General features: G+C 61.4%; 1 protein-coding gene across 2 annotated transcripts in view; it reads right to left on the reverse strand.

The window, feature by feature from the left end:
- The window catches only part of SDK2 (sidekick cell adhesion molecule 2), a 44005-nt gene that overhangs the window by 14413 nt on the left and 5541 nt on the right, over positions 1-24051 (reverse strand). For both annotated transcript variants that reach the window (XM_065035066.1, XM_065035067.1), the window contains exons 2-14: positions 12947-13106; positions 5376-5482; positions 4447-4594; positions 3553-3686; positions 2463-2574; positions 2117-2307; positions 1900-1983; positions 1634-1828; positions 1326-1442; positions 997-1164; positions 679-781; positions 277-453; positions 54-190 (exon numbers count right to left, since the gene is read on the reverse strand). In XM_065035066.1, coding sequence (XP_064891138.1) covers positions 54-190; positions 277-453; positions 679-781; positions 997-1164; positions 1326-1442; positions 1634-1828; positions 1900-1983; positions 2117-2307; positions 2463-2574; positions 3553-3686; positions 4447-4594; positions 5376-5482; positions 12947-13106 — 1833 coding nt within the window. The remainder of the gene's footprint in view (positions 1-53; positions 191-276; positions 454-678; positions 782-996; positions 1165-1325; positions 1443-1633; positions 1829-1899; positions 1984-2116; positions 2308-2462; positions 2575-3552; positions 3687-4446; positions 4595-5375; positions 5483-12946; positions 13107-24051) is intronic.

Raw genomic sequence — 24051 nt, forward strand, 5'->3', positions numbered from 1 at the left:
TGCTCCCGGGTGGTGACAGGGACCAGCCTGGCCAAGGCGGGGCAGCCCCTTACTGTTCTCGGAGACCTCCAGGATGTAGCGGAGCAGGGGGCTGTTGCCGTCGAAGGGCTTGGCCCAGGTGAGGTTGATGGCCCGTTTCTCCAGGGGGCTGAGCATGGCCACGGGGCTCTCCGGGGCATGGGGGAGCTGCCTGGATGGGGAGTTTGGGGGGTGATTACGGGAGGGGGCACAGCCTAGGGCACAGGGTGCCGGCAGGGCTGAGGGGGGGGGTCTCACCGGACACGGAGGTGGGCGCTGCGTGAGTCGTTGCCCCCAGCTGAGACCACCTTGCAGGTGTAGGTGCCGATGTCACCCGACCAGGTCTGTGAGATGTGGAGGGCGCCCGCCTCGTCCAGGCGCACCCGTGGGCCACTCTCGGGACTCAGTGGCGCCCCATCCTTCTCCCAGACATACCTGTGCCGGGGGGGACACCAGGAGGGCTGGCACCCTGCAGCCCCCAACAGGGAGAGGGGACCGGAGGACCCGGCACAGGGCCAGGCTCCCCGTGCGCAGAGCACCAGGTGGCACTGCAGGACTGGGCTGGGGACGGTGACACCCACCATCTGCCTGCTCTCTCCCCAGGCAGGCAGCCCGGGGGTGCCCAGATCCCCCCGGTCCTCCCAGCCCCGTCACACATACCTGACATCCACGCTGGGGTCGTGGGTGACCCCGCAGCTCATTATGGCTTTGGTCCCCTTGATGACGCTCTGGTCCTGTGGTGGGTCGGTGATGCGTGTCCTTGCTGCGGGGGGACAGGGTGAGCCACCGGCACCACAGGAGTGGCACCGGCAGGGGACAGCCCAAGATGTCACCCATCCAAACCGACCAGCACCCACGCTTGGCATCTCCAAACTGCTCCATCCCGCACCATGGCAGGAGGCAGCGCCCAGCTGCCCGTGGGGCAGGCAGGGTCTGTCCCACAGCGGGGACACGGGCAGGGTGCAGGCAGGGCCTTACCCCAAACCACCAGGTCAGCAGAGGCTTCATCCACACCGCGGGAGTTGGTGGCCAGGCAGGTGTAGGTGCCGGCATCGGTGCGGTGTGCGGGGCTGACGAGCAGGCTGCCCGATTCCAGCAGCGTGAAACGCGGCAGCTGCACCGACCCGCTGGCCAGGATCCGCTCCCCTGGGTGACATGGTAGGCCACGTCACCCCCAGTGCCCCGGGCACACAGCCCAGTGGCCACAGAGCCTGAAGAAAAAGCCCTGGAGCCATGTGGGTAGGGACGGGCAGGGCAGGGCTGGGAGGGCAGCCTTGTCCCCACCCCAGTGTCCCCAGTCCCTTTACCTTTCTGCCAGGTGATGGCCGGGCGAGGAGCCCCTGAAGTCTCACAGTTGAGGATGACGGACATGCCATCAATGACCGTACTGTCCTGGGGACCCCTCGTGATGTTGGGGGCGATGCCTGCAGGGTGGACAGACACATGGACACCCCTGAAGCCCTTTCTGGTGCCCAGCGCAGAGCTGACCCACTTCCAGGGGGAGTTCCATCCCCATGGGAGGGTTCCCTGGGGTCCCTGAGCCCCCCATGGAGCCCAGCCAGGCGGCCCCAGGCAGGACAGCCCAGGCTCTGGGGTGCAGGGGACTGTCACCTACTGGTCACGGCCAGGTACGTGGTGGTCTGCACCTCGCCGGCCGCGTTGCGGGCGAAGCACTGGAACATGCCGGTGTCATCGGGGAGCAGCCCGCTGATCTGCAGGCTGCCGTCGGGCAGGAGCTGGAAGCGGGACAGCTTCTCTAGGCGGATGAGGGCAGCGTCCTTGTACCAGGCCATTTTGGGGGGGGGTACACCTGCAAGGGACAAGGCCACGTCAGGCACGGGGCGGCGGTGGCGTTGGCAGGGCAGCTGGCGAGCGGCTCACCTTTGGCTTGGCAGGGGATGGCCACCACCTTCTCCATCTCGGCTGTGATGTGCCTCTCCGGCTCCTTGACAAACTGCGGTGGCTCTGCAAAGCACAGCCCAGGGATGGGCGTCAGCCCCAGCCCCACCACCAAACCCCCCCCAGCAACTCCCGCACGGGCTGAGACCACCCCAACTCATCACACGTGTGGGCTGGGGCTGCCTGGCCGGGCCCTCACCCAGGACGGAGAGGAAGGCGCCCTCGGCCACGGCGGGGACGCTGCTGCTGCGCAGCACGGCCTCGCACTCGTAGTAGCCGCTGTCGCTGAGCGCGGGGTGCAGGATGGTGAGCCGGCGGCTGTAGTCGCTGATGCCGCTGGAGAGGGGCACCCCGTCCTTCTTCCAGATGATGTGCAGCTTGATCAGTGGCCTGGGGGGCCAGGAGCACGTTGGGAGGCAGCCCCAGCCACCCCGGACCTTGCCAAATCCCCCCTCGCTCCATCCCACAGGAGCCCTGGTGGGAAGGGACATGGGGACAGCCAGACAATGGCGATGCCACCAGGGGGATGCCCCATTCCTACTCACCTGGCATTGGCCACACACTCCATGGTCACCTCCGAGGTCCCAGCCACCACGCTGGTGTTCCTGGGTGGGACAATGATGGTGGGTGCGATGGGATCAGCCGGGCCACCCACATCTGAGGGACAGAGAGACAGGCCATCAGCACCCCCTGCTTACCCCGGCGTGCCCCAGCTCCCGGCAAGTCCCATGGGGCAACCAAAACCTCGTGTCTGCCCTGCCTGGCACGGAGGTGACAAAGGTGGCAGGGACCAAAGGGCCATAGGCTCTGCTGCCCCATGGGAAGGGCGGGCAGGTCCAGCCCATCACCCTGGCATCATGGCGCTGTCCCCAAGTCCCCTCCTCCCACAGGAGCCCCTGGCACCCCCAGCACCAGCCCAGCTCCCAGCTGGCAGGCAGGAGGGAGATGGGGAGTATATAAAGCAAAATGATTGCAACAATAAAAAACCCTCGTGTAGGCGCTGTAAAAACGCAATCGGCTCGAAAGCTGCTGATAGAGCTGAATCCATAAACATGGGCTCCGGGTTGTTTATTGCGCACGGAGATGCTGAGAAACAGATTAATGGGGCAGGAGGGGAAGGGGGACGGGCAAAGGAAAGGGATAAACCACCCCACGGAGCCACGGGAGGGGACGAGGGATGAGAGCACTGGGAGGACTGATGTCCTTTCAGGGCATCTTCCCTGGGGCCAGCTGTGACCACCTGAACGGGGGTCAGGGGACCCTCAGCCAGGTCCTGCAGGGTCCATGGGGACCGGAGGGATGGGACCGCAGGGGCTGACTCTGAGCAGTGTGGGCTGCGAGGGGACCGATGGCAGGAGCCGGGTGTCCCCCAGAAAAGCCACTCCCGGGGGGCTGCACTGCCCATCCCCTCCCGCAGCCCCATCCCGGGGCACGGGGACACAGTGGGGACAGGGTGGGGGGTCTGCCCTGGCACAATTAGCGCCTGCAGCACAGCCCAAAGCGCCAAAATAAATTTTGAGGCGGCTGAACTGTTAAGTCAGCAGAAGCCGGAGCCTCCGAAGAGATTTACTGCAAATTAAACTTGGGGATGAGCCAAGTGGCGCGTGGGGGGGACACAACAGCCCCCGCACTCACTGGCCACGGTCAGTGTGATGGGCTGGCTCGTCTTGTTGTCGCCGTTCTTGTCGTTCACCGCCTGCACGTAGTAACGTCCCGCGTCCGGGGCCACCGTGGAGAGGATGACGAGGGTGTTCTCCAGCGTGATGGCTCTGTGGGGAGACGGGGATGGGAACCCAACGGGGACACCGATGTGAGGAGCCTTGTTCCCCACCCAGCACCCGCACCGGCCTCAGGGCACCCACATGGGATGGGCATGACCCCCCATCATCCCCCCGCTGCCCCAGGCTTGGCCAGTGTGGGGACTGAGCCCCATGTGGGGACTGAGCCCCACGTCCCCCTGCCCCAAGAGAAGCCCATCGGACACTGCAGATTAATAGGACTTTCTTTTTTTATGGAACGATCTAATCTGCCGGAAACATAAAACGGTTTGGGGAATATATTTTTTACCATTAAATATGAGATAAAGGAGTTTTATCTCCTCAATCCTGCCTTGCAAATAGAAAGGAGACTAGTTCAATTCCTGCATAATGTGGGTTACAAATTCAATTCTCACACGCTGTGTCTGCCAGCGCCAGGCTCACCGCTCCAGTGCCACTGGGTTCTGCCGCAGCCCCGCAGGGACACCTGTCACACACGTGTGTCCCATGCCCGGCTCTGTCCCACCGGCTGCTGCCCCAGCACACACAACGCGCCTTTCACCCACCTGCCTCCCTCTTATTTTGATTTCTTTTAAAAATTCATTTCCCCAATGACAAATAGAGCCATTAGTGGCCAAGCCTGCCTCTGGGTTTTAGCGCGATGCGCTCAGGACGCCTGTTAAACATCCTCATTGCAAGGACAACGGCGGCCGAGGGAAACGCGGCCCCCCCGGATGCCGGGGGGATGCTGGGGGGTGCTGAGGGGACTCACATGCGGCTGCTGGGGGAGATCTTCCGTCCGTCACGAAACCAGGTGACCTGGGGCTGGGGGAAGCTGGCGATGCGGGGTGCGCGGATGACGGCCGCCTCCCCGTGGGACACGCTCTGCTGCGTCTCACTGTCCTCGAAGCTCCCCATGTCTGCAGAACGTGCGGGAGAACACGTCAGGGGCTGGGGGGGTCAGGTGGCATGCAGGGGGTGCCCTGGGTTCTGCTTGCTGCCCCCTCCCTAGCTGGGGGGGCTCAGACCCCAGGGGCTGCTCCTGTATCCCCAAGGCTGCGCTGGCAGCAGGATCGGTCCCCGCGGCACCCACAGCTGCACAGCCCCACGACCCCGGCACGACCACAGCTCCAGGGACAAGGTTGGGACAACTGGTGTCCCCATCCTGTCCGGTCATGGGCTGGGAGCACAGAGTGGCAGAGGGAAGCAAGGTGCATGGGGAAGGGGCGGCAGGGGATTTTTATTGACTTCCTTTAATTGCTGTAATTAAAAACATGTAAAGAAGCTCTTTTTAACGACTTTGCCATTATCATTACTTGTTAGCACAGCTGCCTTATTAATTTCTCATTAGCTTCCTGATTTGTCATTGCTCCTTAGGAAGGGGTTGAAGGGACTTGGGGCATCCCAGAGTGAAGGGGTGACAGGGCAGGGCATGTCCCCTGGGTCCCAGCACCCTCCTGTCCTGCTTAACCCCCCGTGGTGCCTTTGTATCCCCCCCAGCACAGACCCCTGTTCTCTGCCCTGCCCTGGGGTCCCCCCCTGCACCGCCAGCCAGCGGGTGCAGCAGAGGCAGCGACAGCCCCATCCCTGCCCACATCACCCCAGGGATGCTCCGGAGCCAGGTGCTGATCCTGGGCTGCACCGAGCACCACAGGGCTGGGTGTCCCCAGCTGTCCCCTGCCGAGCAGGGCTGTCACTTACAGGCCACCTGCACCTCGGTCTGGCGCTGCAGCAGGGCTCCCAGCCGGTTGCGGACGATGCAGCGGTAGAAGCCGGCGTGTGTGCGGTCCAGCGACGTGATCATGTACCTGCGGGACAGAGGAGTCACCTCAGCAGTGTTGGGGACAGTCAAGTGACTGTCATAGCCCTCGGGAGAGGCTGCAGGTCCCACATGAGCCCCCCCATTCACTGCTGGGCAGCAACCCCTGCGGCAGGTGACAGTGCTGGAGCCGTGCAAACACGCGTGTTTGTGCACATCTGTGCACACTGGGGAGACACTTGGTGTCCCCCACTGCCGCACAGGGACTCGTGGCCACGCACACGGGGGGGCTGTCACCACACCAGGCATTGGGCATGAGCTCGTGACGGTCACCTGCCTGGTGTGGGGGGAGATGGTGACTCATGGCCACAGGCGGGAAGCGCAGGGCAAGTGGCTTCAAGCCAAGCGGAGGTGGCTGCTGGGGACATGGCACCCGCTGACCCCTGCCAGTGTCACTGCACCTCGGTCCCGCACACCGAGCCCCGCGCCGCTCCGAGGAGCCAGGGCTGAGCCGCCCAATCATCCCCAGTGACTGCTCTTATCATCCCCAGCGCCGCTCTTATCATCTCCAGCGCCAGCAGCTGATAAGCTGATAAAGTACATAATAACTACATCTCAACTCACCCACTGCCCCCAAGAATCACCCTGGTCCCCACGCTGGACCCTGCGGTCACCAGAGCAGACCCCATCCCCACAAGGGATGCAGGTGCTCCTGCTCCATCACCCCAAAAGCAGGCTGGACCCCCCACAGGGGCCTCGCGGGCGGATGATCCCGGGGGGCAGGCAGGCACTGCAGCATCACCTTCCCCATGGGGAGCACTCCCAGATAGAGCAAAAAGGAGTAAAGAACCAAGCTCAACCCTCCCTGCCCAAAATCTAATCTTGCATTAAAACATGCCGGGGGCTGTTTCAGCAGAGCTTTGTTTGTTCTCTTGATAACTGAGCATAAACTCAACTTTCAGAAGACACGAGGAGCACGTTCCCTCTGCTGGGAAGGGCGGGGGACCCCTGTATGGGACACAGTGGCTCCCACCTCATCCCCTGGTGCTGCTGAGCCGCGGTGGGGACAGTGTGGGTGACACCAAACCCATTGCCGACAACCCCCACCCACGTGGCGTGTGGGGTCACCCATCCCCACGGGAGATGGGAGGAAGCCCCTTCGGAACGAGCCCTTGAGTGTCACAGCTGATATTTAGAAATGATCCCCAGGGGCTTTAAACAAGAGATTTCAATTGCACGGCGCTGTCAGGGGCTGACGCGGACACCGGGACTGATGGGCCCGCTCTCCTTGCCGCGTCCTCCTCCATAAATCACACGCACACGCTGCGACTCCTAAACACACACGTGCGGGTGGACGGACAGACAGACGCTCACCGACACTCGCCTGCTCGGCAGTGATGAGGCACACGCAGTCCCCACACTGACCCCCTCGTCACCCCCACGTCCCCTCCAAGCCCTCATGGCGGGAAGGCGCTGGCACGAAGCCACTGGCACAGCCCGTGAGCCGCCCCATGGGACACAAACCACCCCCGTTCTTGGGGCTCACGCACCCGCGGATGCACGGCCCCCTGGCAGTGCCTCGTCCCCACCGCTGGGAGCTGGGGACGCCTCGGTGGGCACAGGGAGCCTTCGCCCCCCGCCAGAGACACCCCCACAGCCCCAATTAACGGGGCTGTGTCTCTGCACCACCGGAGCAGGAGGAGGAATTATGAAGCTGAGCTTTTGCACACACCTGAGCACGGAAAACAGCCCGGAGAAAGGAAATCAATTACCAGACCCGCAGTCATTAACCGAATCCAAGCAGAGACTTTGTTCTCCGCCGCTTGGCTTCCACCGAGGCTTTTATCCAAGACGGCACTGATTTGATTCCCTTCCCTTCCCCTGGCGCTGTACGAGAACCAATTTCATCCCCTTGCAGGGGGACGTGCAGCCCCAGCACACCGCGCACCCCCACAGCTTGGGCAAACAGGAGCGGCCACGAGCCACAGCGCTGTGGCCGGGAGCCCCCGGCTCCTTCGTGCCACCGAGCAAGCGGCTGCTCCACGTGGGCCGATCCTGCCACCCAGCGCCCACAGTCACTGTCCCACCCGGGTCCCTTTGCCCATCGCCAGCAGTTTCTGCAGCCGGCCGGAGCTCTGGCCGTGCTCCCAGCACAGCCCCGGCTGCTGACGCTGCTGTTCCGGGGGTTTGTTTGGTTTGGTTTTAAAGACAGAGGCTGACAGGGCATCGTCTGCGGGGAGCAGCACTTTGGAAGCAAGGAGTGACCCGGGCTTCAAAAAATGCACTGCTGGCAACCAGTGATGGTCTCGGGCTCAGCGCCGGGGTCAAGAGGCGGCTCCAGAGCCAAAAGCCCTGTGCCGGGGGACCGGTGGGTTTGCAGCTTTGGCACTGGATCCATCTGACAGATGGACAGGCTGCACGTCAGGAACGACGACCTCCCCATCCATCCGCCGTGGTGAGGGCACAGCACCACCATCCACCACGACCCCCTCGCCCCGCAGCCCCGGCAGGGCACCGGTGGCACATCAGGCTGTGTGTGCCACCGTGTTATTGCAGGGTTGCTCACGGTGCCGCGATGCCCCAGCCTGGCTGTTGCTGGCAGCTCTGTTATTGTAGGGTTGCTGCAAAGCACGGGGCTGACGCTGCCGAATTATTATTAGATTGAGGGGGTGGAGAGGGGCTGGGAAAAGCATCAGCCAAAGGATTCGATCCATCAAATCGAAAGCCAGGAGAGCGGAGAAATCTGTGGTTCTTCAATGCCGCCCAGTAACAGCAACAGCTGGATCAGATTTTGGATATAAGCACATTGGCACGGTCCCCTTTGATTAATACCCTGTATAACGACTAATTAATTCTAGAGGGGACATGTATTTGAATAGTTACTGTGTGATAATGAAATGTCAAGTGAGCATTAAAACACACTTAGCAAAGGTTTAACGACTCCCAGTATCTGAGCCCCGCATCCCGCGCTGGGCTGCTGCTCAATGTGCTTTTAAATAACCCCCCTGGTATTTCATCAGCCCCTGTTAACTGTATTATTGGATCTCAATTAGCTGCTGGTTGGAAGGGGCCCCGTTTAGACACACGTGGCCGGAGCCGTTGCCTCTCCACTTGCCAGAAGTGTGTCCCTCGGTCAGGGGGATTTGGCAGCACCGCAACACTGTAAATTGCTGCCTCAATCAGCCCTGCCAGGACAATGAGCCATTTAATAATTAATGCCCACGTATTAATCTGAGCAGGGAGCGGAGCTGGGAGGAGGGTGAGTGCACAAGCCACATTCCAGAATCCGGAAGGTTCTGGGGTGTCCCTCACCGAGTCCTCGGCTGCTGCCAGCTCCGGTGCACCCTCAGGCACCGGACCCCTCTGCCGGTCCCCTGCCCACGGCTGCCTGAGCCCACATACGGTCCCAACAAGAGGATCCGTCCCCTCCATCGCCTTCCCTGCCGCTCACTCACACCAGCCTCCCCATGTCCCCCTCGAAGCCAAACAAGGCAGAGAGAAAGGCAGGAGGCACCACGGCACAACCATCACCAGCAAAGGCCACCCCGTTACCAGCTCCGTGCTGCCTCCCTGGCACTCCCGGGGGTTTTGCCACACATGGTAATGCCAAATGTGAAGCCAGAGCCACCAGCAGCAGGAGCTCACTGCTGGGCTCCCAATCTGCATCCCCTCTGATGGGCATCAGCTCCCTCTAATTACATTATTGAATGGCAATTAGCTCCCGGGGGAGGGTTGTGCTTCACACCTGGGCTGGCAAAAAGCAGGTCCAGCCAGAGCAGGGCTGGGCCCCCAGCAGGGAGTGGGGGTGAATTCACCCCCAGATCTGTGTGTCCTGGCTCCATGTTCTACATAATTTGGGGACAAAGTCCAGGCACCAAACATCCGGGGTGCTCAAAAGGCCACAAAGGCTTGGTGGGGTCCCATGAGTGCAGCATGTCGTGTTCCCCAGGGAACACGCACCCCAAAACACCCTAATGCAGCAGGACGGGGGGTCCAACCAGCCCCAAATCCACCCTCCTCAGTGAGCTCCAGTGGGGCAGCTCCTGCCAACCCTCCCCATGCACGGGAGCAGACGAGGACACCACGTGCTGGAAACCAACCCCGGGGCTCAGGGGGTCTTGGTGAGGGGCCATGAGGCCCCAAAAACCCCGGGCAAAGCCAGGAGGCTCCGTCGTTCCGTTGCTGTTCTGCTGGGGGGAGGCATGGGGAGCACGACAGCGGCAAAACCAGCAAGTGCCGGAGATGTAATTACAGTTTCCCGGGCTCCCAGCTCCCGGCAAAGAGGATCAGGGCTCTCGGGAAGAGGCGGAGGATCCTCCAGTAGCTGCTGGGCTCCCGCACCAGCTGCACAGGGACGTGGGGAGAGGAAAAAGGGCTGATTTAGTAGCTGGAAGATGCATCTCTATGGATGGGAGTCTGTCCAGAGGTAATCTATGTGTAAGGTAATTTCCGAAGGCAGCAGGACTCGATGCAGCCCTTAATAGGACAATCTCATGTGATAAATTACCAGCCCCAACTAATCTGCATGTTAAATTTCTTGTATGAGAAATAAATATCCTCAGTTCACCAGAGAAGTGCTTTCCTTCCGAGGATTTCATTAAAGACATCAAGCTGCTTGATTTGCATGTTATGATTCCTCATACGAGGAGAAGTCAGGCTCCGGAGAGCTCGCCGGGGAACCCGGCACCGCCGAGACTCCACACGGCAAACCAGAGCCCTGCAGAGCGCGGTGCCGGCGTGCCAGGGCATGGGAGTGGAGTGTGCTGGCACTGCCGTCACCTTAACTAAGGTCACAACGGGCAGCGGAGGGGACGGGGCTTTGCTGTGGGGTCCCCCCATGTGGGATGCAGCTGGAGTCCCATGGGAAAGCTGTCTCCATGCCCCCCATGGCAGCGCAGGCAATGGAGGCAGCAAGTGGGTGAAGGCAGCATGGTCCCCGATCCCCTGTGGGCCCCAGGGATGGTCCCAAGGGGCGATGGCTCCATGCACACAGAGCCAGGACGGTACCAAATCCTCTGTGGTTCCTGAACCACCGTGGTCCCCAGGGCTGCTCCCAGTGTGGGATGGCTCCATGCGCAAGGAGCCAGGCTGGTCCCAAATCCCCTGTGGTCCCCAGGGATGCTCCTGAGGGGGACAGCTCTGTGCACACACAGAGCCAGACTAGTTTCTAATCCCTCTGTGGTCCCTGATCACACTCGATCCCCAGGGATGCTCCTGAGGGGAGACATGTCTGCATGCACAAGGAGCCAAGCTGGTCCCCGATCCTGCTGCGGTCCCCAGGGATGCTCCGAGGACTCGACTCCACCTGCACGCAGGGGACAGCCTTGGCCCCTGCCAGCCCGTGGCTGGGGACCCACCGAGCCCGTTCCCCATCTGCCCTTCGCCACACGCCAACAAGTCGCTCCGGTGGCAAGCTGGCAGCTGAACGCTGCGGGAAGGAAAGGGCGGTCGCCATGGAAACACGCTGCCAAACGGGGAGAGCGGCTACTTCCTTTAAAACACACTGTGAGCTCGTGTGACCACAGAGGAGGATGCACCGGGGTGGTTTGTGGGGAGTGCGGGGATGAGGGGGCGTGAGCCCCAGCCCGCAGCCCCCAGAAGAAGGGGTAAATGCACCTGGTGACAGCAGCCGCAGTGCCGGTGGGATGCCCTGTTGCATGAAAGGATTTGGGGGGGAGCGGTGAGGATGCCGAGGACAAAACGCTCAGTGACGCACCATCCTGGCTGGGAACCGTGAGGTGATGCCACCGAGCTCAGCTGCTCCCCAGGCACAGGGGACACATGCCAGCTCTGAGCTGGGGGGATCTGGCTGCACCTCCATCCCTCCCCACGCTGCCAATGCACCCACAGCCATTCTGGCCCCCATATGGACAGGAGCATCCCTGAGCCTCCCTGGCCATCAGCACCAGCCCTCCTCTCTCCAAGGATTACTCTGTTTCTAAACTCGTTAACTTTTAATTACTACCTTCCCACAGCCTGAGCAGGCTGGCTCCGTGCCACTGACATCTCTATTAAAATGCAATTTCTGCCCATCATAACTAATTTGAGTACGTCGCCTTCCTCACCGGCAGCCTTCAGTTCCAGGCAAGATGTCCAAAACTCTCCTCTTGACACATGAAATCCCCGCGGAGACGCGGGGGCCGGCAGGATGGAGCTGATGCTGGCAGGTCGCATCCTCGCCGGGCTGGAGCCAGGCAGTGATTTGCATAGCGGCTGTTTGCTTCATTAGCTGCGCCTGGGCTTGTTTGGGTTTTCCCTGTGTGTTTGTTTATTCTGTCGCTTCCTCCCTTAATCCTTTCTGGCTGGATGCTGGAGCTGGAGGCCGGGGGCTCAGGGGAAAGGGAGTCACCTTGGCATGGGGACGTGGGGACATGGGGCTCCAGAGCTGCTGGGCATCCCAGAGCAGAGACATGAGTGCTGAGCCCGTTCCTATGGACGGGTAAACTGAGGCACGGAGCCAGCCCAGGGGCAGACCCATGGAAGGAAGGCAGGAGTCCCCGTTCTACGTTTGGAGGTGCCGCCCAGGCACCCAGACCTGCTCCAAGGACAGGGCAGAGCTTTCTCCTGCCCCGGGACAGATAATGGGGTGCAAGGGCCTTGTGCAGGCTCCATGTCCACCCGCCCTGCTGTCACTGCTATCCCCACAATCCCATTTGAAGGGTGACATTTCGCGCTATTCCCGTGGCTGTCAGCGTGACTCCTGTGGGAATCGTGGGGCTCAACAGGTCTCTGAGCTTCGACACTGGGGTTGGGGACAAGCGACCTGTCACACGGGGCACCGGTCTTTGGTGCAAACAACCAGCACCAAGCCTGGGGCACTGGGGACATCACAGAGGTGTGGCCACCATGGCTTCGTGGGGAACAGTCCCCAGGGTCCCCAGGGATGGCATGGCACCGTGCTGGGGGGACCCCGCACCCAGCTCCCAGCAGAGAGGGGACGTCACCAGCCACATTGTCTGCGTTCCCGGCATCCTGGAGCAGCCCCGCGTTGCTACAGCAACATGAAGCCTTTGGATTCAATACCTTTAAATGGGGAATGGCTCGTCTCGGGCTGAATTATTGATTAAAACAGAGAGGATGACACATGCACGCAGAGGAGACGGCGAGAGGTGCCTGGTGTGGTTTAAAGGCGAGCTCCGAGCGGTCACGACATAGGGCCAGCTGGATTAGTTGGTGCACGGGGCTGGATGCCCAAACCCGGGGCACCTCTCGTGCTGCCCTTTCTCGCTCCTTCCCCTGGTTGGGCCGTTCTCATGGAGCCACGAGCCGGCCGTGATCCACAGCGTGGTGTTAATCCCGCCTGTGCAAACGCCTCCTCCCCAGTGTTGACCTGCTTAAATCCACCGTTTGCTCTCCAAACAGAGCTGGCAGCTCCCGGCACGCCAACCGCTGCCTCCCCCGCACGCTGCCCCTGCACAGGGACGCCAGCAATGCCCGCCGTGCCGCGGCGCTGCCGGCAGGGACCGGTGTGCCGGCTGGGATTCACCCCTGATGCTCGGGGCGGGGGACTCACCGGTACTCCAGGGAGAACTTGGTGAGCTCGCGGTTGTTGTGCAGCCACTTGAACTCGAGGGGCCAGCTGCCCTCCGCCATGCACGTCAGCACCAGGCGGTTCCCCTCCAGGTGCACCTGGCTCCGCACCGGCTCCGTCTTAAAATACGGGGAGACGTCGTCTGCCGAGAGAGGAGGGAGAGGGGTGAGAACGGCCCCACACCCAGCCCCACAGCCCGCCAGCCCCACGCACCAGCACAGCTTCACCCCGGGCAGGACCAGGGGGATGCTGGCGGCCACCTCCCCATCCCTCTGTCCCAGCCAGGGTCCCCAGAGCTCTCCACAGGCCATTCCCCCCCTATCCAAGCCATTTCACAAGAGCTTAGCCCATCTAGGGTTGATCTAAGCTGCTTGCTCTGCTTTATTCCTGCCTGCCTTTGGAGTGCTTCGGAAGCATGGAGCTTTTAACTCGGGGGTGAAGGGGGCGGAGGGGCTGGGAGCCGAGCGAGACATAAACACTTACTCCTCTCCTGTTTTATTTGCTAAGTAAAACTATAAATCGAAACACACAGCTCCATTTTCTGCTTAACAAATGGAAGCCCTTTTACTTCAAAGACACATTCATATTCCCCAGCAGCTTTCAAGTGCGCTTTCAATCACAGCTTTGGGTTTTTTCTTTGGGGTAGGACTTTGCTTTCTCGTGTACGCGAGCTGAATTCCTGCCACGGCTCTCCGCACTGTGAGCTGGCACCAAAGCAGCGGCCGTGGGCTCAGCCTGTCCTGGGTCCCACCGCCCTGGGGGTGCCACGAGTTTGCAGGAGCTCAGAGGCAGCCGGACCCACGCCAGGCGCTCCTCTCCTCACTGGCAGCGCCCAGCGCTTGCAAATCCTGGGGTGCCTGACTGCTGCACCCATGTGGAAATGTCCTGTGATTTACCCCATCCAGCCTGTCCCCGAGGTGGTGCCGAATGCCAGGACGGTCATTAGGAAGGGAAGGAGCAGCTCCTGGATTCAACCCTCCGCTCTGACCCCCAGCAGCGCCGGCTGGCACGGGCAGCCCTCACCCCGGGGACGTCCAGGCGCAGGGTCTGTGTGCAGGGCTGAGCACGTGTTCCCACCACGGTGGGGCACGAGCTCAACCTGCAACTCGGTGCTTCACCCACGCTTGGCTGGAGACCGTGGGATTAACCACAGTGCCCGGCTGGGGCTGTGGCACAGCCAGAGCCCAGCTCCGGGGCCAAACACCTGCACAACGCCAGCAAAGGAGCCACGGACCAGACTGGGAGTTTGGCTAGATGCAGCCGATGCATCGCTGCAGCAAGGACCAACAGCACAACAGGCTGATTGCCCGGCACCGGAATTAGGGGACATAAGCCGTGCCGGCAAGCTGGATCTCAGGGCTGTGCTGAGTGCACCAGGACTGAGACCTGGCGCATTCGGTGCATCCCCCACACCCAGCCCAGCGTCCGGGCGGCGTTTGGGAGGCAGGGTGCTCTTGGCACACCTTCCCCCGGGCCCGCGCGCTGCTTGCATACATCCTAATTTGACTTTAAGCAGCTAAGGCTCATCTCGCTTTGAAGCGCCCGAGCCATCTGTTCTGCATTAAGGGGTGAAAAACGGCGCAGAGGAGGAGAGGCGGCTCCCGATTCCGCTATTGATCGCGCGATCGTTATCCACCCGCGAAGGTCACGGCAGACGCCTCGGACCGAGCAGCTCTCCTGTGCATCCCCACCGGCTCCTCCGCTCCCCGGGGAAAACCAAAACCAGCCCAGGCAGGGGCAGGTGACAGCGGGGCTGGGGGTCCTGGGGACACTGGGCATCCCTTGCAGGGGGTAGAGGTGGCACTGAGCTCTGCATCCTGGGGAGAAGGGTGGGGGGTCCTGATGCTGAGCAGCACCCCAGCCCCTCGCAGCCCTCCCTGCCTCAGTTTCCCTCTGCTCCCTAGCATCCCAGCTCTGCTCCTGGCAGGCTGGGGGGAGCTCCTCTCTCCCAGCACCAGGACAGGCTGTGGCACCCCCAAATTGGGGTGCACAGGGGTGCCTCCCCTCCTCAACCCACCGCAGAGCCGGCATGGAGAGGGGTGGTGATTCCCCCAGTCCAGGACCCGGCAGGAGGTTCATTGACGGTCAGGTCCCCCGCAAACAAAGGGTCATTACTGCTAATTCTGCCTCTCCCCCATCTGTTGTGACTGTTTACACTCCACTTACTAATTAGAGACTAATTAGTTGGTGCAGAAATTCATCACTTTCCAAACACAGGCGGCAGCGAGAGGCGTCCCGGGGAACATCTGCACATCTGGCAGTGGTGCGGGACGGTGCTGAGCTCCCCGCGGCCACTGCGCCACACCGTACCGGCCCAGCACCGGCCCCTCGGCGCAGAGCTGCACCAAACGCCGCCGTCCCCAGCCTGCCCACAGTGTCCCCTGCAGCACCCGTGACCCCTGCTCCCGCTGAGCTGCCGGCCCTGATGGATGGGGGAAAACACGATGCCAAGTGCTGGTGAGCGGGGAGGGGACGGGGACGACCCCACTCTCTCCCTCCACCGCCGATGACATTTTAATGCCAGGGCCTCACAAGGCACTAATCCCACCTAATGGGATCAAAATCTTTGCCCCTGCACTTTATTTACATAAGGGCTCTGGGAGCCAGGCTGAGGCCACTGCATTAGTGCCAGGGAGGGGGTGCAGATGTAGGGCAGGGGGGGCCCGTCTTGCTGAAAGAGCAGTAATGGATCCTAATTCCTGGGTGTAATGGGTGAGCTGGAAACTAAGCTCCCCTCTCCCCAGCTTCAAATCCCTTTGATGGGAAGGGACGGGGAGTTTTAAGGCCAGAGGAATCCCGGAATGTCGGCCAAGGGCAGGGCTCTGCGGGCAGCTGCTGGTGGGGAGCGAGCCTGGGACCCCCCTGCGCTGTGAACCCCACAAGCAGAGACAAGACGGGGCTGGGGGCACTATGCCTATCCCCATAGGTCCCCTCAGCCACCCACAAAGGACCAGCAGCTGGTGGGACACCCGTGTCCATCTCCCATCTTCGCTGCTTCAGACCAGCAGGTCATGGGTCCCCCTGCTCCGCTCAGCACAGTGACCCTGGGGACATCATGGTCCCCACCCCTGCTTGGGCTCAAGCCACATCACCAGCCCCCCAGGCTTTGCAGGGCTCCCCCATCCCTTTGGGGACATCCCTGCCCAGACAGCAGGATGGCAGCACTCCGGGAGCGCTGTCACTGTCACCAGGACCCCCACCCACAGCCCCCCCAGCACAGGGAGATGGAGCTAAATCTCTCCTGCACCAGACTATGGCTGGTGCTCCGCAGCACGAACAGATTAAAAAACAATAAAGAGAAAGCGAAACCCTTCGCTATAATTACCAGCCTTTAGCCGCCAGCAGAGACAGAGGGAGGGAGGGAAGGAAAAAGGGGGAAAAAGAAACAGAGAAGAAGAAATCCACTAAAATTTTAATAGGAACCACTGCATTTAATTTAATGACACATTTTTTCAATTACCAGAATAATTGTTTTATTCATAAAACGAGTTTCAATAAAGAGGGTAATTTTCCTTTGTTTTTATTATTCATTTGTGTAACATATTCGCGGCGCAGTTTCCCGGCGCCGCGGCAGCCGCTCCGCACCTGGGGGCTGGGGGAGGCAGGAGCGCCGGTGCTGGCACAGCAGGGAAGGGGTTAATGTCACACCATCCCCAAACACAGCACCCATGGGAGACCACGACACCCCTGAGCACCCCGGGGGGGTCGCAGCCCCAGCAGGGTGCAACAAGAGGTGGCCCCATGGGACCCATCCTGGTCAAGTCGCACTGTCCCTGGGCACAAACTGCGTCCCCTCTGTGGCCACTGTGGCCGGGTGGCCCCGTGCCCAGGGACCCGGCCGAGCCCCGGGGCTGTGCCACTGCCCCAGGAGCCGGCCCTTGGCTCGGTTACATTTCCTGCTTGTCGGACGCCAGCGTGCGGTCAGAGGCATCAATTTTTCATCAGCTGTTGGTAAATTCATGGGGCTGATTAAACAGCATGCGTCCCTGCGGGCTCCGAGGGCGCAGTCCTGCTGCAGGGACGGGGCCGCTGTGACGCCCCAGCACGGTGTACCCCCGCACTCCCTCTGGGGCGGTGACAGTGCCCCGCGGGGCGGGTGGCCGGCAGGTGCGGCAGGATTAGCGGCGCTCTGCACCGCGCCAGAGCCATTAGTATTCCTGAGACGAGGCCTCGTCCCCTTAATAAAAAGCAAACATAGAAATGAAATTCTGAACGCTCCTGGCACCTGGGAGCTGCGGAGCACAATGTGCTGCCAAGCGGGAACCCAGGCGTCCGGGGGGTGCCAAGGACAAAGCAAGCATGGCACTGTGATGGCAGGAGCACCCTGAACCCCACTCACCCCCTGGGCCAGCACCTGAGCCCCTACCCCACCCATGGTGTCTTTTAGCACATTGGGGGTTTTTTGTGTTTTGTTGTGGGTTTATTTTGTTCTTTTTTTCCTGCCCCCTAAGAAAGAGACTTAGAATTGCAGATGTGTCCCTTAATCCTCTCAACTTTTTCTTCCCTTTCTTCCCTGCTTTTTCCCTCCCTTCCCTTCTCCCCACACTGAGACGGAGAGCTTTACAACTCTCCTTCTGGCTATTAATTAAAAGCAACCTCTCTACTACCGTGAGTGTACTTGCCATAAATTAATAGCGGCCTTCTTAATCAAATCTTATCTCCGCTCCCAGCGCCCGGTGCTGGGGTTGGTATCCCAGCCCGCCCGGCCATGAAATGCAATTTCCAATGCTCGGGTGGGCTCGGCAGCTCTGCCCCATCTCCTCCTCCTGTCCGTGCCTGTACCTGTGCCGGCAGCACCTCATCAGCCAGAGGGACCCGCCACACCAGCCGTGGTGGCTCCCAAAAGACACGCTCCATTTCTCAGCCATTTACCGTGTTTATCCGCAGCCCCCTCAGATGGTTCCCGCCTTCCTGCACTATTTAGAGGGCACAGCCCAAGCCGGGGTGTCCAGCGCTCACCAGCAGCATGAGGCTGTGACGGCAATCGGGGAAACGCCAGGGCTGGGGACACGGGAAGGTGGCACGGCTATGGCACAGCTGCTCAGGAGGGTCACCAAGAGAGATGCTCTTGGTTCTGCAAGCCCGTGGTGCTTCCCTGGCCATGGCATGCTGGAGAACATCAGCCCCCTGGTCCCTCATCCCTGTCCCACCAGGTTTCCCTCCTCCCCATCCACACAGCACCTTCCCACTGCACACCCTGTATATATGTATATGAATCATGGAATCATTTTGGTTGGAAAAGACCCTTGAGATCACAGAGTCCAACTGTAACCCAACCCTAGCACTAAACCATGCCCATGCTCATCACCCGCACAGCAAGAAGGGTCTGGGGAGCAGACTCGGCGCTGCCCCCCAGCACAGAGCGGGGCTGGACCCGGCAGAGCTCACGGCTCCGGCATCGCCGCCCCGCTCCCTGCGCCTCCCTCGGAGGAGATTTGGGGTTTCTTACATGCCATAAGCCGATTGCAGAGGTGTGTTAACTGGATTAGGTGGGAGGCTGAGAGAGACGCAGACCTGGAGGAGCTGCTCAGCGGAGCGCGGCTCCTGCCCGTGTGACGCCGGCAGGATTTGCAGAGCCGGCTTCTAAACTGATTTGCTTCCCTTAAGCCTTTGGAAAGGTGAAGCTGCGGGAGCAACGTGGGCTCTGCTGCTTCCATCCAAAAAACCCTGCAGGGCCCTGGCATGGGCTGGCAGAGGGGTCACATCCCCGCGTTGTCCCCACAGCCACCCCGTGGCACTGAGACCAGCGGGTGACACCGCTGTGCCTCAGGCAGGTGACACCGCCGTGTCCGGGCAGCCGCAGCGCCTCGGGGAGCAGCAGTGACCCTGAGTCCACACACGTCCCCGTCAGCACCCACCGCAGCGATAATCACAGCCGGCAGCAGTGACAGCCCTGCGGTTAATGCAAACTGACCATTGCTGGGCATGGCTCGGGGGGGCCACAGCCACAGCACCCCCTCTCTCCAGCTGCATCCAGCTCAGGGGAGCCCAAACCCCCCACACAGCCCCAGCACGGGGCGAAGGGGACACCAATGGGGACCACAGCAACCCCTGCCCCTAGGGATGTGATGTCCCCCTCCTCCTCATGCAGTCCCCAGGACAGCACCGGCGTCACCTGCGACCTGCACAGCAGTTTTGCCGGTGTCAGAGCCCATCCATCCCCACCAGAGGTTTTGCCGGTGTCTGAGCCCATCCATCCCCGCTGGAGCTCTGCTGAGCGCAGGGGACAGGCAGCGATTCCCAGGGCCAGCGGCGCTCAGCAGAGCCCAGGCAGGGACCCAGAGCCCCAAACCCAGTCACGGTGACCCTGGCATGCCAGATGGCCACATTTGTCATGGCACAACCAGCACGAGCCACTGTTCAGCCCCTCCAAGCAGGGTTGGCACTGTCCGCAGGGCCATAGCATCCCCAGGACAGACAGATGGACCAATGGACACCCTCCTGCCGGCAGGACACCCCAACCGAACTCCCATCTCCCTTCCTCCTCCTGCATCATCTGTCTCCAGGCCTGCACTTATTTATTTGTTAATTAACTGCTGTTTCCATAACAAACGCTCCAGCTTCCCGCAGCCTCCAACAGCCCTGGGGCTGGATTGTTAACTAGGATTTTAATTTGTTAATTAAAAGCAGGATGGCTCCATAACAAGCTCCTCTTCCGCAGCTGGGCTCCCGGAGAGCTCCATGGGCCATGGGCTGAGCCAGCAGCAACGCCATGCTTGGCTGAACCCCCAGGGACGGGGCACATGGGGAGGGTGCGCACAGCTCCCCGGGGACAAGGGCTGTTTGCAAAAGGGACGTCAAGCCCAGCAGCACCACGGTGCCAGCTCAGAACCTCCCAGCAGTGATGCTGGAGATGGAGCCACCTCTCCCTTTGCGGTCTCATCCTGGAAATCCCTTCCCCAAATGCCGAGCAACCCCCAGCACGTGTCACCAGCTATCAGAGGGTCCCAAACCTGGAGGCTGATGCCCTTCTGCCCACCGCAGCAGAGCCAGGGCTGTGCCAGCATCACCCTTGGTTCTGCCCAAGGACCGCAGCCCCAGGACAGCCCTTAGCACCCATCCCGAGTGCACCCCGGTCCCAATTTGGGCCAGGTAAGGATTGGGATGCTCGTGGAGCCAAGGGAGGGATGTCAGCCCTGGCTGGGGAACAGCATCCCATTCAGCTGTGGCCAGGAACAGAGCGGGGCTGTGTGCCTGCCCGTCCCTGCCTGCCCTCGCACACCCAGCCCCGCTGCCCGCACGGAAAAAACAACATTTCCCCTGGCAGGAAACCCCAAACAGACTCACACACGGCACCGTTGTGTGTTCCCAGCCCGGGGGGGACGACAAGCAGAGCTTTGTGCTCTAAAGCACCACACGGCCCCTATGGACCCCCAGTGTCTGTCCCCAAACCCAAACGCATGGGGCTGTGGGGAGCTTGCAAGGGACCTGTAGCAAAGGGGACATGTGGGGATGCACCTTGGGGGAGACAGGGAACTCCCAGCACAGAGGGGACATCCTCAGGACAGCACAGCCAGACATCACCACTGCAGTGACCCTGTCCCCAAACTGAGCACGTCCCCAGGCAGGGCACAGCCCCGTCCTCAGCCAGGGACACTTAACAAGCTCCAGGCTGCGGCCAAAACTCCTTCCCCAGCAAACTCCTTCCAACACCTTGAATCCTCCCGACCCCGCGATTAGGCAGCTTCACCTCATCTGGGTCCCCACTGTGAGTCACAGACACGCGGGGAGTGACTCAACACTGCGAGAGGGGCCCGATCCTGCAGCTGGTGTCCCCAGGAGAGACCGCAGAACAGTGAGGAGGGGAAGGACAGGTGGACATCACCTCGACCCCCTCCCCACAGCCTCCGAGGGGCGCAGGGTGATGACAACCCCAGCGCTGGGTGGGATGGGTGGCACACAAGCCCACTGCAGCCCAGTGCAGCTCCAGGCTGGATTTGGCCCCGTGTGGCACATGGAGTGTATCTTCCAGGTATTCCTGGAGGGCAAGCACAGCCCTGGGAGAGCAAAGCGAGCACCACAGCCCTGACCGCACCTGGGACGTCACTGCTGCAAGGAGCACCCGTCGCCGAGCTCCCCCCGTGCCCCCCGGCTGCGCAGGATGTTCAGTGCAGCCCTCGTCCTGCAACCGCCCTCGCAAACAGACAGACAGACAGCCGCTTTCCAGGCTCACCACGAAAATCTCAGCAAGGCAGCATTTCCCAACCGAAAAAAATACAGCGGGGAAAGAAAAACAGAAGACAGAAACCACAAGAAAAACCCCACTCAGCCTTTCCCATGGCACTGACGCAATGAAGTCGCCAGCCCCGCAGGATGGAAAACACTTGGCCAGCTCCCCACCCTCCCTGCCCAGCGGGACGGAGCTGCCGGCAGCCGCGTCCCCCCGGCACGGCCCCGAGCCAGCGGGCGCTGGGCGCTCACCAATTTACTGGGGTGTTGCCCAGACATCCTTTTTCCAAAGTATTAATTAGTCATTGCATTGCTCACTTGAAACATAAATAGCTGCAGCATGACAGCGAAACACGAGGTTTTTTTGGAAAAAGCCTTTTCCAAAGCCTTCCCAGCCGCCCCTGTGTGAAGGTGGGGGACGGGAATCATTCACAGCCTGCTAATCCCACCCCAGCCATCCACGACAGCCCTGGGTTTCCAGGGCAGAGAAGCGAACTCTGCTCATTGCGCTTATTTACACACTTGTGGCTCTCCCAGCCAGAGGGGCTTTTCCAGCCAAGGCCGCGATGCCGGGCCAGCGACTCCAGCGGCAAAGCCGGCGCCGCTGCCCAGCCTGACGTGAAGCTTATGGGGAGAAGCCAAGCGAGCAAAACCCCCCACCGCCCCCGGTCAGGAGCCTTGGCAGCTCATTGCCCCTGCGTGTGCCGTGTTTCCACCCTCCACTGCACAGCTCGGCTCCCCGCCGCTGCCCTCCCAGCCCTTCATTCCACCAAGCAAGAAAAATGGAGAAAACGGGGAGATGAAGGCACCCATCACCTTCCTCCCCTCGCACCCCACGCACACGGGGGAAGGTCGAGTGCTCCGTGCTTCCCAGCAGCTGGCGGGGATGGCTCTCCCAACAGCAGAGCTCTGAATTAAACATACCACCCCTAATGAGTTGATTTTATTAGTTTGCGAGTGCATTGAGAACTCATTATCAAAATAAACATCAATTCACTCCACCGAGCGCGGCACCGCACGCGCACACACCCCGGCAGCGCTGCAGCTGGGGCCACACATGGCTGCTGCCCCAAAAAAGTGTTTCACTGGTCCCCCTGCACCCCATCTCCAGCATCCACTGGCCTGGGGGTGTGGGGGCAGCAGGTGCCCACCCTGCAAAGCCCCTCATCACCACGACATTCACTTTTCCTATCGGCTGCAGGCAGAGCACCCAGCTCTGCCACCCCCCAGCAAGGTCCCCGGGACCCGCAGGTGCTGCTGCGGGGTGAAAAGATAAGCCATGGACCCCCCGGCTGCCCCTGCCCCAGGGTCTCCAGCCCCCCCGGAGCCGGTGCAGCCACCCACACTGGGTCAGGGGGCTGGAGACCTCAAGGTCCCCAAGGAGCCAGCGCAGAGCCCCCCAGCAGGGCCAAGGCGTGAAGCAGGGGCACAGCAGGCGCATTGTCCGGCCGGGCAGTTCACGCTCCCTTTGGGAACAGCCGCTAATCCCATTTCATCCCCCTTCATGGCCATCAGCTGTTTTTCAGGCATTCAGGAGGCGGGTTACTGAAACCAGAGCTATTGTGTCCGCTGCGCCCCAGCCCCCTCCAGCCAGCCATCCGTCCGTCTGTCCGTCTCCCCTGGCCCCACGCTGGGCCAGGATCCGGCAGCAGGTTCGCACCCAGCTCCCTCCCCAGCACCGTCCCCAGACAGAGCTTCGTGATCTGCACAGGGAAGAGGATGCTGGACCCACACAGGTCCTGCTCCTCTTCACCTTCCCCCAAGCTCTTAGTCTGACCCTGTGGTCCAAGCCCAAGCGAGGAGGAAGAGGAGGAGGAGGAGGGGAAGCACTGAGCACCCCGCCACGAGACCTGGGGACAGCCACCCGCACAGCCCAGCACTCAGCGGCTCCAGCCAGGGAGACATGGGCTCTGGGAAAGGATGAATAGGAACATAAATGACCCCATAAAACCCCAGTTAATGCCAAGCCCCTGCCCTACATTCAGCCCAGTTTCCTCACCCAGCTGCAACTCACAGCCAGTGAACCAGGATGTGCTGGGGGGGACGCAGCTCTGCAGGATACGGACAGACGGACAGGCTCCCCCAGCCCTGCAGACACGGGATGGGGAGCAGGTGGGTCCCCAGCCCCCATGGCCTCTCCTCAGACGATTCACACACCCAGGAGCAGGCAGACGCACCCCGATCAATGAAGGGGCTCTAAAAATAGCATTTCCCTTCATGACTGTGTGCGAGCCATGAACACAGCCGGGCTGCTGAGCACTGGGGGCTGCACCCCCACCCCACGGCTCCCACCAGCCGAGGTGACCCGCTGGCCACAGGGGACAGTCAGAGCCTCCCCCATGCCACACGCGTCCCCGCTCCAACAACCACAAGAGACATTCACCCTTGGAAGCCAGGGACAGTAGGACCCCGCCAGGCACCCCAACCCTGCCGGTGTCACACACAGAGCCCCTCCCAGCAATGATCCCCATCCTGCTCCAGACGGACCCGGGCACCGCTGCTGCGCGGAGCCAGGAGGGCTCAAGGTTACAGACGAGGACTCGCAGGTTGTCATCTCAGCCAGCAGTGCAAAAAGCAATTAGTTATCGCAGCTAAAATTAGCCCAGCAGTTTCGTCCTGCTAATGGTCAAACTCATCAAGGTTTCCCCACACCAGGGGCCTCCGCGTGGGCAGGCGGTGATTGATGAGAGCCGACGGAGCCGTTCACGTGTGTCTGTGCACACAGGGACACCAGCAAGCACCATGGTCCCCTTCCCACCATACCCCGACATCTCTGCCTGTGCCTCAGTTTCCCCACCCAGGGGCAGAGGGAAGGCTCCCGGCACGCTCAGGACAGCTGGCCCAGAGCTGCCACACTCCAAGGTGGACGATGGGGACAATGACTGCTGGCAGGGAGGGTGGCTCCAGCACAGGGGGCC

Source organism: Columba livia, chromosome 18 (genome assembly GCF_036013475.1).
Source record: "Columba livia isolate bColLiv1 breed racing homer chromosome 18, bColLiv1.pat.W.v2, whole genome shotgun sequence".
NCBI lineage: Eukaryota > Metazoa > Chordata > Aves > Columbiformes > Columbidae > Columba > Columba livia.